Genomic DNA, 15,311 nt, shown 5'->3' with positions numbered 1-15,311 from the left:
TGCATACAAGAGCAACCTGCTAATAAAAAAAAAAAGTGAAATATTTTGGGACAGTATGTGTATTAACAGGACAGAGCTTGGGAGCAAGTACATAAGGCTGTGATAACGAGGACAAAGGCCACACAGCCAGCTGAGAGTTCAAACTCCCCTTTAATGCTCCAATTTTTCCCCAAATTCTACCATATTCATGGCAAGTCTCAAAGCAAAGCACATTCTCTCTCTCTCTCTCTCTCTCTCTCCACACACACACACACACACACACACACACACACACACACACAGAGAGAGAGAGAGAGAGAAGAGAAGAAGAGAAGAAGAGAGAGAGAGAGAGAGAACCTCTGGATGCAAGCAGAGGAAGCATTTTCAAAGGAACAGGGAGTCCACGAAACAGGGAAGAAGGCACTGAGTCCATGAAGCAAGGAAGAAGCAATAAATCCACGAAGCAAGAAAGAAGGCAAGCCGTCCTACAAAAGCCAGACACCTGCAACAGCACACAAAACTCCACTAATTCAGCATTTGTTCCCAGCAAATGCCCCTCCCAACAGAGTTTCCTTAAATCTCAGTCCGCAGGTGTGCCTTGTGAAGAGGGGCTGGGCACCCTCCTCTCGAATTATCAGGCTGGCCTGTGCTGTTCCTGCCTTCTCTCTTCTCTCAGTGCTGGGGGATCAGGAAGGGATGGTCCTTGCTCATGGCCTGAGCTCCTTTGCTTCTCATTTCTACGGCTTGCCCTCTCACGGTCATCCTGCCCTGGGTTCCTCCCTGCTAGCAGGCTGTCCCAATCCTGAGGGGCTCTGGGCTGCTTTGTCCTGCTCCTCCCCACATTCCTCTGAAGCCAACAAATCTCTGTCAGCTCCAGCTGCATCAGCTCCACAGATTCAGGTTCCAACGGGGGCATGACAGGCTTCCTTTTTTATTATGGCAACCTCTGAACGTACTATAGGCCAAATTAAAAAAAACAAAATACAGCACCACGTGAAGTGAAATAGTATGTTATGTGGCAACGAAACTCAGTTGAAACATAAAAAATATTTCCATTTAGAAGTTTAGGAAACTGGTCATTTCAAATATGCTTCAATTGTACGTACATTGGCTTTTATAATACATAACTTCATGTTAGGCATCATTACTGCTGATTGTCAAATTGGGAGGCCACTTTGTACACATTCGTGCTTTAGTCATGTTCCAGGTGAAATATTGCCACCTGTTCAAAGTGAGGATCCTTTTGAAAACAATCTGGATCGTTTAATTGGCCCACAATGCAACTGTGCAGACAGTAATGGGCATAAGGCAGCATTATGCGACACTGCTATTCCCTGGCTTGCTATGTGCTTCTGATTACAATTCAAGATGCTGCCTAATAATTCTTCCCTGTTTTTAGCTGGAATTATTAAGCTTTTTTTGTTTGTTTATTTATTATACATCCATGATGGCAAACCTATGGCACGCCTGCTGCAGGTGGCACCCAGAGCCATTTGTGAGGGCACGCGAGCCCCAGGCAAACTTACCTCACAGTGCATGCACGTGCCCTCCCAGCTGATTTTCGGGCCTTTTTCGGCCTCCCAGAGGCTTGAGGGAATCCTCTGAAGCCTTTGCGGGCTGCAAAATAGGTCCGTTTCGTCACTTCTTGTATTTCCAGAAATACTGGAAGTGATGAAATGGGCCCATTTTTTCAGCCTGCAAAGGCTTCGGAGGCTTCCCTCAAGCATCTGGGAGGCTGAAAAGGCCTCAAACAGGCTGAAAATCAGCTGGGAGGCACAGTGAAGGTAAGGGGTCAGCAGGGGGATTGCATGTGCATGCACAGGAGGCATAGGGGGCATGTGCGTTGCCTTCTGAGTGCTGGTAGGCAAGCACACAAGCGCGTGTGCAATTTTTGGCACAGAAGCCCAAAAAAGTTAGTCACTTCTGTTATACACTGACCAAAGTTAGGTTGTTTGTCTTGAATCACCATATAAATGTTTAAAATAAACAAATGTATTCTTTAAATCAGAGTTCCCCAAAGTTTTTTGGCTTTGCGGACTAGCAGGGGAGGGGAGGGAATGGTTCCACACATGTGGTGGTGCTTGCAACACGTGGGAATGGTGCACACATGTATGTGGTCTGCTGCCACTTTTGCAGCCTGGTTACAAAAGGCTCAAGGCCTGGTACTGGGCTGTGGCTCATAGGTTGGGGAACCCTGCTTTAAATTATTAAGAAATGAAAAATGAAGCAATTTGACATTCAATATAGGAAGACCCAGCTCTCTTGTGAAATCTATAATTTTGGGGAAGTTGAAGGAAAAAGAAGATGAGGAAAAGCAGCAGTTACTGTACATGGATAGTATCAGTTATAGTGGTAATGGGTGTGCCTCCATGAAGGACCAGAATGGAGACAGATTGTCTTGGAGAACAGATAATTAATGACAATATAATTAATGATAAGATGCAGATGAGGAAAACAGCAGAGCCTCAGAATTTAATATTGAGAATTAACCTTGATGACAACATATTTATTCCCATTAGTATTAGTCATAAAAGTCCATCCCATTAGTAACAAAACAATGTTATCTTGGTTCAGCATATTTTAGAACAATGCTTAAACTTTAAAGCAATGCTTAATTTAATATACAAAACCTTAAAATTATATTAAGAAAATAAACACAAGCAGTGATGCATTGTAAAACTGAGTTTGTGTCTTGCTTTTAATGCACTGCAGAGTTGTGATAGGTTACTGTGGAAGGAAAGTGTTTTTGCTGTTATGTCAAAAACTGATAATTGAACAATCTTACTTCATTTTCTTCCAACAGGACCTTTAACAACCTGAATGTTCTCAAAAGTTTAGAAATCTATTTGTCAATTTATTTTCTAAAGACTGGAATTAAACTAAGTGCTACATAAACCAGACATTGCCTCTTTTAACATGGCACGCTATTGTATGCAGGATATTTGCAATACTTTCTCTTTTTTTCTATGTGTTATTCCAACATCAATTCAGTCTTTTCATCTTGTTTAAATTATGAATCTGTATTTAAATTATTTAAATACAGTTCACATAAATGAAACATATTTCATAAGCAATTTGTGGGGGGGGATAGTCCTATTTTGGTTTTCTGACTTTTTGTCTTGGATATTAAACAATAAGACTTTTTAAACATAAAACCCGTTAACATTGGATGCTTCATTTTTATTTTTAATTTTGTTGACGGTATGTAGCAGGGCTGGGATTCTACTGATTTGGACCAGTTCGGGTGAACTGGTAGTTCCAGTGATCATTTAGCTCCGCCCACCCACCCCCGTGCTTTTCTTGTGCTTTATTTCCTTGTTTTTGAGCACAGCCATGCATCAGCTATTTTACTCACCGGGACTGCAGTAGAAGGTAAGCATCATAGTTGAAAATGGGCTTTTTAAAATGCTGTCCACGTGGAAGCACGTGATTACCGAACCAGTTGTTACACCGGTTGAATCACACCAGTGGTATGTAGTACATGAAAATCCAATACAAAACTTACTGCTTGTCTACCAGCTGCTTATTCAAATGATTCCTTACATACTTTTACAATCTTTTTTATTACGAACTCATTTATCAAACATTTTATCAGATCTATGTTTATTTAAACATGAAATTAAAATGTTATTGTTTTAAAACGTATCTTTTTTGAAAAATAGACAAAAAGACAAAAAGTCAAATCTCTTATGATCAGTGATCGGGAAAAATGCATAAACAAAACTATGCTTTGATATCTGGCTGAAAACGAAGCGTCAAAAACCAGATTGCATAAGAAGTAAAATTAGTGGCAAAAAGGTTTGCGTGGGCTATTTTGTAAAAATATATTTCAAAGTATGAAAGAACATAGTAGAAATATCAATATAAAAAGGTCTATTTAGATATGTCTAAATACAAAGTAAAATTATCAAAAGTTATTGATGTTTCAATAAAAAATTATGACAAACATGCAGACCAGAAATTTTGCTTCATTATCAGCATTAGTTTCATTTTTATACAAAATGAACAAAATAAAGGTTAATAATAATGTTCAAATAGAATATACTATTTTAAAAATGTAGATATTTGTATTTAGCCAATAATCTCCAAAACTTATAAACACTGCTCAAAAAAATAAAGGGAACACTTAAACAACACAATGGAACTCCAAGTCAATCACACTTCTGTGAAATCAAACTGTCCACTTAGGTAGCAATACTGATTGACAATCAATTTCACATGATGTTGTGCAAATGGAATAGACAACAGGTAGAAAGCATAGGCAGTTAGCAAGACATCCCCAATAAAGGAGTGGTTCTGCAGGTGGTGACCACAGACCACTTCTCAGTTCCTATGCTTTCTGGCTGATGGTTTGGTCACTTTTGAATGCTAGTGGTGCTTTCACTCTAGTGGTAGCATGAGACAGAGTGGCTCAGGCAGTGCAGCTCATCCAGGATGGCACATCAATGTGAGCTGTGGCAAGAAGATTTGCTGTGTCTGTCAGCGTAGTGTCCAGAGCATGGAGGTGCTACCAGGAGACAGGCCACTACATCAGGAGACGTGGAGGAGGCCATAGAAGGGCAACAACCCAGCATCAGGACCGCTACCTCCGCCTTTGTGCAAGGAGGGACAGGAGGAGCACTGCCAGAGTCCTGCAAAATGACCTCCAGTGGGCCCCAAATGTGCATGTGGCTGCTCAAACGGTCAGAAACAGACTCCATGAGGGTGGTATGAGGGCCCAATGTCCACAGGTGGGGGTTGTGCTTACAGCCCAACACCGTGTAGGACATTTGGCATTTGCCAGAGAACACCAAGATTGGCAAATTCGCCACTGGCGCCCTGTGCTCTTCACAGAAAGCAGGTTCACACTAAGCACATGTGACAGACGTGACAGGGTCTGTAGATGCCATGGAGAACGTTCTGCTGCCTGCAACATCCTCCAGCATGACCGATTTGGCAGTGGGTAAGTAATGGTGTGGGATGGCATTTCTTTAGGGGGCCGCACAGCCCTCCATGTGCTCGCCAGATGTAGCCTGACTGCCATTAGGTACCGAGATGAGATCCTCAGACCCCTTGTGAGACCATATGCTGGTGCAGTTGGCCCTGGGTTCCCCCTAATGCAAGACAATGCTAGACCTCATGTGGCTGGAGTGTGTCAGCAGTTCCTGCAAGACGAAGGCTTTTGATGCTATGGATGCTATGGACTGGCCCGCCCGTTCCCCAGACCTGAATCCAATTGAGCACATCTGGGACATCATGCCTCGCTCCATCCACCAAGGCCACATTGCACAACAGACTGTCCAGGAGTTGGGTGATGCTTTAGTCCAGGTGTGGGAGGAGTTACCTCAGGAGACCATCCGCCACCTCATCAGGAGCATGTCCAGGCATTGTAGGGAGGTCATACAGGCACGTGGAGGCCACAAACACTACTGAGCTTCATTTTGACTTGTTTTAAGGACATTACATTAAAGTTAGATTAGCCTGTAGTCTTTTTTTCCCCACTTTAATTTTGAGTGTAACTCCAAATCCAGACCTCCATGAGTTGCTAAATTTGATTTCCATTGATATTTTGTGTGTGATTTTGTTGTCAGCACATTCAACTATGTAATGAACAAAGTATTTAATAAGAATATTCCATTCAGATCTAGGATGTCTTATTTTTGTGTTCCCTTTATTTTTTTGAGCAGTGTACTTACTTTCTCAAAAATACTGATATGAAGAAAGATAAATAAAAAAAGAAAACTGTCTATTTCAGAGATGTAATGCATAACTTTCAAATGTTTTTTTTTAACCTACAAGCTATGCAATATAACATCAAAGTAAAGCAAGATGAATCTAATTCTCGCTTGTCCTAGCAGCCGGCAACAACAGCAAAGAAAGCAAATATTGTGGATCAGAGGTAGATACAAAGGGCCACTGACTATACCTAAAAATATTCTCAGTTTAATTATGGCCACAATCTTTCATTTGCTACTGCTTACAGTAATCTTAGGTATGCAGCATAGCAAATTAATCAGATAGAGACCAACTACCTGAAATACCACACTAACCACACTATAAATCGAATTGAAGAAATTAGAATTAGAGGGCCTCTTGTCCTTAGTTAATAGCAAAACCTTACAGTTAGAACAAGATGGTTAACTCAAAGCAGGATTTTTTTTTATTTTTTATTTTTTAACAACAAACATAAACAAACATAAACATAATCCATCTTTCCATTGTACAGTGTGTCGGTTGGTACATATCTTTTGTGCCCAATATCTTTCCCTTTTACATTTAAGTTATAATTCATTATATATGTATAGTTTTCGCGGGTACTTACATGTATGGCCTTCGGCTTTGTTTGGGTATTTTCCCACGTCATTGTAGTTGTTCTTTTAAAGTTGTAGCAACGTTTCAGCAGAATCTCATCTGCCATCATCAGGCTTCTGTATTGTGTCCGTCTGTGAGTCAGACTTTTACAGTGGTTTCAGATTTAAATTTGGGGCAGCCTATTGCTGTGCCAGAATGGTTTTTTCTTCATCCTGATTGGTTGGGAGTCTTGGTCTGTGTTTATTGGTCTCGGAGTTTGCTGTGTTCTGCTTGATTGGTGTCTCTAATATCTTCTGTCTGTTTTTTGGCTCTTTTTGTATCTTGATTGGCTGGCAGCATTGTGTTACTTTATTGGAGGAAATTGTTTAGGTTTTCTTTTCCATGGGGCCAAATCACAAATGTGTCATCGATGTATCTTAACCATAGTTTGGGTTTGTGGATGGCATTGGCCAGGGCTCTGGATTCGAATTCTTCCATGAACAGGTTTGCAATGACGGGTGACAGTGGTGATCCCATAGGGGCTTCTTCAATTTGTTTGTATCTTTGTCCTTTGTATATGAAATATGTGTTGGTTAAGCAGTGTTCTGTTAGTTCCATGAGGTGTTTAGCTGGTTGGTATTTATTTTTGATGATTTCAAGGGTCTCTTTTATCGGGACTTGAGTGAATAGTGAAACCACGTCGAAACTTACAAGCAGATCTTCTTGCTCCACATGTAGATCTTTGATCATTTCCAAGAAGTGGTATGAGTTTTGTACATGTGAAGCTGCTGTTTCGGCATGGGGCTGTAGCTGTTTTGCTAAGTGTTTAGCTAGGTTTTGTAGTGGTGCTCCTCTAGAGCTTACTATGGGTCTGAGAGGTATGCCTTCTTTGTGTATTTTTGGGAGGCCGTATAGTTTGGGGCATCTGGAAGATTTTTCTCTTGGGATGATCATCTGTTGGATCTCTTTGCTCATGTGGCTGGTTATAATTTTCTTCTTGGTTAATTTTTCCAGATATGTGGTTGGGTCTGTGTTTATGGGTTTGTATGTGGAGTCTTGGAGTAGGTCTGTCAATTTTGTTTCGTAGTCTTTTCTGTCCATTACTACAGTGGCATTCCCTTTGTCTGCTGGGAGGATGATTTCCTAACACACCTAAACAGCACACACCCCAAAATCAAGTTCACCATGGAAACGGAAACAAACAAACAACTACCATTCCTAGATGTACTAATCTACAAAAAAACAGATGGCACACTAGGACACACCATATACCAGAAGAAAACACACACCAACCGCTACCTCAACGCCCAATCCCACCACCACCCAGCACAGATAAACTCCGTGGCCAAAACACTAATCGCCAGAACCAAACTCCTGACAGACAAGACACACATTAAGACTGAACTATGCACCCTGACTAAAGTACTGACAGCCAACGGCTTCCACAAAAGCAAAATCACCAACTTGATCCACAAAAACACACTGAAACATAATAGACACCCAGAAGATGAACAGACCTATGGAACAGCTGTCCTGCCCTACATAAGAGGTACTACAGACAAAATTAGTAAGGTACTACACAGACATCACATCAAGACTGCCTTCAAAACAGACAGAAAAATAGCAGCCATCCTTAGCAACCCCAAAGATAAAATTGACCTGGAAAACCAAGGCATATACAAAGTCCCCCGTGCATCATGCCCAGCCACATACATTGGACAGACCAACAGAAGAATAAGTACCCGCCTGGATGAACACAAAAATGCAGTCAAAAAGCTGGAACACACTTCCTCACTAGTCCAACACATGGAAGCCACAGGTCATAGCATCAACTTCAATGGCACCAAAACCCTAGCCACTATAGAAAACCCTAGCCACAGAATCATCAGAGAAGCCATAGAGATTGAAAAAAGACCAGAAAGCATGAATAGAAGAGATGATTCCACCAGGCTGTCAATCATTTGGAAGCCTGCACTCACAAACAAAAAATCTCCACACCACAAGCCAGGCAAACACCTGGGCACAAACAGATCCCCCTGATACCTCCAGCTCAAACACATCCCAACCAGGCACCCAGATGAAACCCAGCTTCTAACTAATGATAGCCGTCCATTTACCCGAAGCCAAGCTGCACTAAAGACCTCCAATAAAGTAACACAATGCTGCCAGCCAATCAAGATACAAAAAGAGCCAAAAAACAGACAGAAGATATCAGAAACACCCATCAAGCAGAACACAGCAAACTCCGAGACCAATAAACACAGACCAAGACTCCCAACCAATCAGGATGAAGAAAAAACCATTCTGGCACAGCAATAGGCTGCCCCAAATTTAAATCTGAAACCACTGTAAAAGTCTGACTCACAGACGGACACAATACAGAAGCCTGATGATGGCAGATGAGATTCTGCTGAAACGTTGCTACAACTTTAAAAGAACAACTAGTATGACGTGGGAAAATACCCGAACAAAGCTGAATGCCATATATATATATATATGTATTACACATGTAGACACACACACATACATATTATGCATATTATAGCAATAGCAATTAGACTTATATACCGCTTTATATTGCTTTACAGCCCTCTCTAAGTGGATTACAGAGTCAGTATATTGCCCCCAACAATTTGGGTCCTCATTTTACTCACCTTGGAAGGATGGAGGGCTGGGTCAACCTTGAGCCTGGTGGGAATTGAACTGCCAAACTCTAGACTGCTGGCTGCAGAAGTAGCTTGCAGTGCTGCATTCTAACCACTGCGTCACAGAGGCTCATATTATAATATATTGTTATTAACACCTTATTAGACTTTAATTATAAATTCACATCATTCTTTTCGAGCAAATCTCATCAGCAGGGTATTTTTACCACTTCATTCCAACAGGTTTGTCTAACAACACTCTTCCTTTAAAAGCAGCTTTAAGACTTGTAGACTTAAACTCCCAGAATTCCTCCTCCAGTCATGTTAGCTCAGGAATTCTGGGAGTTGAAGTCCACAAGTCTTAAACTTGCCAACTTTGAAGACCCTTGCTTTAAAGGAATATCACCTCAAAAGTGACTTTTTGTAGCCGCTGAACTACAAAAATTGTGGCAAAACCTTTTGAAAGTAATAGAATCAACAAAATAATCACTATTTCAACATTAAAAATAAGGAAGGCAAGGACCTCACCAGCCAGACAGACAGAAGGGTAATATCCTTCCCAGCACCATGAATTGAAAACTGCCTATAATCCATAACAATTATAACCATAATTTACAGCAGTACAATTATGTTGATATACAATTTTTTTAGTGTCAAAAGCCCAGCAACAAAATAGCTAAAGCTTTGGATCCTTCTTCTTCTGGCTATGGTCTTAGAAGTCCTATCTTTCTGACAAAGGAAATCTTTGCTTTGATTCCCAGGACTTGTCAATCAGCTATCAACAAAACCACTCCTCAGTCCCACTCTACATAGAGTATAAGACAGACTATGCTTGTTTTAAGAAATATGTATACAATACTTGTTTTACTTATTTTTCATACAACATAATATTTTCTAGCCTTCACATCTACAGCGTGATTTGAATGGCAGAGTAAAAGAGAAATTAGTGGAAGACTGATGAAATGCATGCATAAATTACAGAAAGTAGATAGTTCTCCTCCAGCACCGAGGATAGTAGTCTATATAATTTCTGACCATTAAAAAAAACATTTACCCAAAGATAATTCCTACTGTACTTTGAGTAGTCTATCAGAAGAGCCGTGATGGTGCAGTGGTTAGAATGAAGTATTGCAGGCTAATTCTGCTGATTACCGACTGGCTCAAGGTTGACTCAGCCTTCCATTCTTCTGAGGTCAGTAAAATGAGGACCCAGATTTTTGGGGGCGATATGCTGACTCTATAAACTGCTTAGATTAGAGAGTGCCATAAAGCACTGTGAAAATATTGCTATTTTTAGGTTACATGATAATACATCACAAAAATCCTAGAATGAATGTTGTAAGGAAGGTGATATTATACTACTAAGCATTTATTTTAATTCTATAGCAGTGATGCAAGGTCTTGCCATATGCTCAAAAATGAATTGTATAATTTGCAGAAATCATTTGACATACTGCAAATAAAACAAAGTAGTGAAACCACACAAAGCACAAATCTTTTTATTTTAAAGAAAGGATATATACCTTTTCTGGAAATCTGAACACTGATCACCCTTCAAAATAATCCTGCATTTGTATAAAACAATGTACAGTTTGAAAGACTTCCTCAAAATGACCCTGTCTTTAATAGGATAGAGAAACAAGCAGCAAGCACCTTTAAAATGTGTAGTATTATATTTTGTTATTGAAAAAAAAATAACTTGGGGTTACTCTAAGAATTTCATATTACTATGTTTTCTCTTACATACCCCTCCAAGTTACCCATTTGTATTGATTAGAGTGAAATAATGGAGCACAATTTAAGAATAATCATTTTCTACTCATTTCCATGATGATTATAATTTTCATATTGGTCATCTGTATCACTGGACATATTATAAAGCAAAAAGGAAAAAGCTCATACAATTCTGCATTTGCATGACATTCTGGTCGGAGGAATCATATAAAGCATTATTCATATTAGGCTAAAGGTTCCCAGCAATTTTGCATAAACACAGTAGAAATTATTCAGAATAATGTATTTTACTCTTTATTCTGCCTTTTATCAAAAAGAACGCAAGGCGGAAAGCATACCTAATACTCCTTTCTCTATTTTCTCCATAGCAACAACCCTGTGAGGTGAGTTGGGCTGAGAGAGAGTGACTAGCCCAAAGTTGTCAGGCTGGCTTTCTTGCCGAATTCAGGATTAGAACTCACAGTCTCCTAGTTTCTAGGCCAGCACCTTAACCACTACACCAAACTGCCTCTCAAGAGCTGGATCCAGTGGTGGGATTCAGCCAGTTCGCACCAGTTCAAGCAAACCAGTTGTTAAATTATTCCCCCCCCACACACACACCCTGGCTATCAAAGTGGATCCCGGGCGCTATGCTACAATGGAAAAATGGGCAACACAGCGACCAGCACAAGGGAAGGGGAAGACCGCTTTTCCTCTTTCTTCTCCCTGCTCCTCCTCCTTCCCTCATGCCGGCAGCTCTGTTGCCTTTTTCTCCATTGCAGTGCAGCGCAGCACCCAGGATCCACTTTGATAGCGGGGGAGGGGGTAATTTAACCACTGGTTCTCCCAGAGTCAGATTAGCCTTTGCGGTAGGCTCATCCCCTTGTGCGGCAGAGCTGGAGGATGTGGAGGGGTTACGCCTCCCATGAGAGCTAACCTGGGCGAACCGGTTGTTAAATGATTTGAATCCCACTACTGGCTGAATCCACTGGTATGTGTGTGTGGATGTATGCGTATGTGGAACGGAGTGATTAAAGAACTCTTCCTTGCTCCCTCCCTGATGGCCCTCCATTCCTGTGAAAACATGACACGGAATAAAATACACTTCAAACTGAACAGACAACGACATGGGGAAACGGAATTCTCTGAAAGTAAGCTGGCGGCACTTTCTGTGTGTAGCTTTACTAAGGGAAAGAAATGTTCAGCTTGCTTCATTGAGGAGTCAGAATGTTCATATGTTGCTGGATTGCTTGGAAAAGAAAATCCTAAACACGTGTTATTCCAACCCAAGCAAGAAGAAAAAAAGAGTTTTCTACAACCTAGTTCAAATACAAAATCAAATGAGAATACCCATGTGATTAAATGTGGATAATCTAAATATGCGTTTGACATGTCTTTTGGTTATGGTATAACCCTTTCATGCTAACATGATTGATCTTTCCACATGAAAGAAAAAAAAAGTTGTGAAAATATAATTATATCTGCATCTGTACATATGCATACACACACACACACACATATATAAATGTGAAGTACTTTAATATCCCTGCCCTATATATTCAACTGAATATTTGTGATGTCAAATACACAATGAAAAAGCTAGTAATAATAATCTTTTATTGAAAAAATAATAATATTAAAATATGTAACTTTACTTCCTTTCACTTTGCTTTAGACACTGTTTCAATTGGATTTAATTTTTCCCGGTAATACTAATAACACCTTTAAAATAGTAATAAATAGCGGAATTATCAGACATTGTGATTTTTATTTATTTTTCTTCATTTTAATTTATTAAATTTGCTTGCCACCCATCTTGCTTCCATTGGAACACTTAAATAAAAACACACAGAGAGACCCCAGATACTGTCCTTTGGCCAAATGGCGCCTCACAAATGATTGTTTATGGACGTGTCCTTTGCAGGCCCAACGAAAGGCCTATGGATCCACCTCTCCAGCCAGCGGATAATGTCCCAGAAACTCCATCCTGGACCAAGATGCAGTAACTCCAAGTCTCTGCCTTGGGCTAGCATTGTCCCCACCCTCTTCTTCCTCGGATCAAGTCTCTCCTTCCCCAGTGAATCCATCATTCTCACCTAAAAACCCTTTTCTCCTCTTTTATAACTTATTCCCCGATTCACTTGTTCCCAAGGCTTCCCCTTCCTTTCTCACCCTGAGCTGCTGGAGTCTGTGGTCCTAATTCTGAGCACTCCGATTTAACTGCTGAAAATTACATCTCCAAGAAGTCCCTTCGTGTTCAAATTCCAGGGTAAGACTCTAGACAGACAGACAGTCACTGAATGCTGGCTAACTTCCCTGTCTTCTTATCTGTGTCAAAACACCAGAGCAGCTCAGGGGGGAAAAATAGCCAGTCAACAACAGCTGTAAGTCTTTGTGGGATTTATAGGATGAAAGAAAAAAAGAACTGCTGAGGGAAGAAGGCTATGCTATTATGTCAGTTCAATTTTATAGATTTAAACAGGTTTATATAGTTATTCAAACTGAACAAACCATATAATGTTCGACAACAGAAATATATACAGTATATCGTACAGAAAAGATAACAAATCTATTCATTGGCTTACCTGAGAAGAATATGTGTGGCCATCAGATCCACAAACTAGATTGGTATAAATTACAGGACATGGTTTGCATTTTGATGAAAGAGAACCAACTCTCCATTGTTTATGGCTTAAACCAGCTTCTTTCATCCTGAAAGAAATCAAATCAGGTAAGAAATTATGAAATTATGAATTATGTGATCAGAGAAGTAGACTATATTATATATACATATATATAATTAAATCTGTCTAATGAACATTACATCGGAGTGTTCACACATAATACTAAGCTACAAGTGTTAAACCATACTCTGTTAAATAGGTCACAGTGTTCATAATTAATGCAACGATTAGCCACTTTTATGTTATCTATTTAGGATCACAGAAGAGCAAACACAAGTCACGTGGTAGAACAAGAATAAATGAAGCCAGATTCAAATCTTGATGGAAATTCCAATTTTTTTTTGTCTTATAGTTCCTTTGTCTGTTCTAAACAGCAATTTTTAGAAACAATCAATATTAAAATATGAATTGATATATTGAAAAAATGTTTATGAAACCAGTTTGATATCTACATGAAATTAGGCTAACGATGCATTTAGCGACTACATTACATTCAAAACAACAAATCGCACTGTAGATTGCTATTTGAAAACTATGCTTTCTTCGTTAATTTAAACTAATATTTGCATCTTATATTAATATCTTGGCTACTGCAGAGGAACATTTACATAAACTACATAAGATCATAAGTAAGTTATTTATTTCCTAGACTCACTAGTTCTGGAGAAGCAAGAATAGAAGTATTTATTGAGAGATAGTGTAGCTCTGGAGGGTTTGCCATGTATTATTTTTGTGGTTACTGTTATTGTTACTGATGATATAGAACTCCAGGAGGTAGGTAGAAGAGACAAAAGACATAAGAAAGTAGTAATTCATTTATAATATTCATTAAACTACAGTTTCAGTTCACCGAATCTTTAAGAACCTAATTCTATTCAATAATATTTCATAGTGAACCTAACAGAGCCACCGCTGTATAGAAATTGTAATGCTAGAATCATAACATACACTATAGAGAACAATATAATCCACAATTCAGTTATTCTTGAGTGATTGAATATCATGAAGACAAAATGGCAAAAATACAAAATCAAGAGAGGAAAAAAGCACAGAAGAATTATAATTGCTTAATTGTAAATCTTATCTATGATTGTACTCATAAGATATGTTGTAAACCTTATCTATGATTGTACTCATAAGATATGTTGAGAGTACCTTCATGAGTAGAATCATGAAGCTATTCCAGTACTATCAATGTACCTTCTTCACATTCAAAAGGGAAAAGTATGACAATAAAATGGATACCCATGGGATCCCCAATATCAGGAGTTATCAGAAACAGTGCTGAGTGAACCAAAACACCATGATTTCAAAACTATTCACATAAATTCTGATGCTGCTACATGGATGACATGTTTGTCATCATCCAACAAATGCACTGAAAGATTTTCATACCTGTCAGCTGGTGCTCAATTCAAAATCCAAGGAAGAAATACTTAAGAGTCCATTAATCAGAGAAAAGATATCTTTTACTGGAAATCAAGTGGTAGCAACAAAAGAATTCTGAATCTGAGAAAATGGGCGCGTAAATCACATATACAAAGTAATGACAACGTTCCCACCCCCAATAGTTCCATTGGCTCATCCAATTAAAAGTTGTGTATATCATCATGTGGGCATCTCCAGGTGGTGATGAGGCCTTTGTCCGTTGACCTTGACATATTTTGATAAAGAGTTGCAGCTGCGCATAGCATAGGATAGAAACCTAAGCAAGAATGTACCCCATCCCAGCTTATACAGTTCTGGTTTGTAACACCTCCAGCTCACTTCCCATAACCTCCTCCCCCCGTTACTTATGACAGCCGAAAGATACAAAGCAAAGGGAGAAAATCTTGAAGGCTGACAATACCATATTGAAGTTGGACTCAGAGGAAACTGCTTCCTGCAAACTTTCTCCTCCATGCTTTCACATGCAGCAGCGTTATCCTCTGCCTACTGCTTTGCTGGGAGGAGGCACCAGACAGGGAAATGCCAAAGCTGTCTGGGATTGGGAGAAGAACATCTCCTTTGGTGTGCTATG

General features: G+C 39.6%; 1 protein-coding gene across 1 annotated transcript in view; it reads right to left on the bottom strand.

Annotated features, from left to right (window-relative positions):
• Positions 1–15,311, bottom strand: part of SPOCK3 (SPARC (osteonectin), cwcv and kazal like domains proteoglycan 3) — a 143,157-nt gene that overhangs the window by 36,531 nt on the left and 91,315 nt on the right. Inside the window, exon 5 of the mRNA XM_026676605.2 lies at positions 13,193–13,319. Within this exon, the coding sequence (XP_026532390.1) occupies positions 13,193–13,319 (127 nt within the window). The remainder of the gene's footprint in view (positions 1–13,192; positions 13,320–15,311) is intronic.

The sequence above is a fragment of the Notechis scutatus genome, chromosome 4 (assembly GCF_049901735.1).
Source record: "Notechis scutatus isolate UNSWTSFEM ecotype Mainland chromosome 4, rNotScu1.2, whole genome shotgun sequence".
NCBI lineage: Eukaryota > Metazoa > Chordata > Lepidosauria > Squamata > Elapidae > Notechis > Notechis scutatus.
This window is presented reverse-complemented; position numbering and strand designations above follow the sequence as displayed.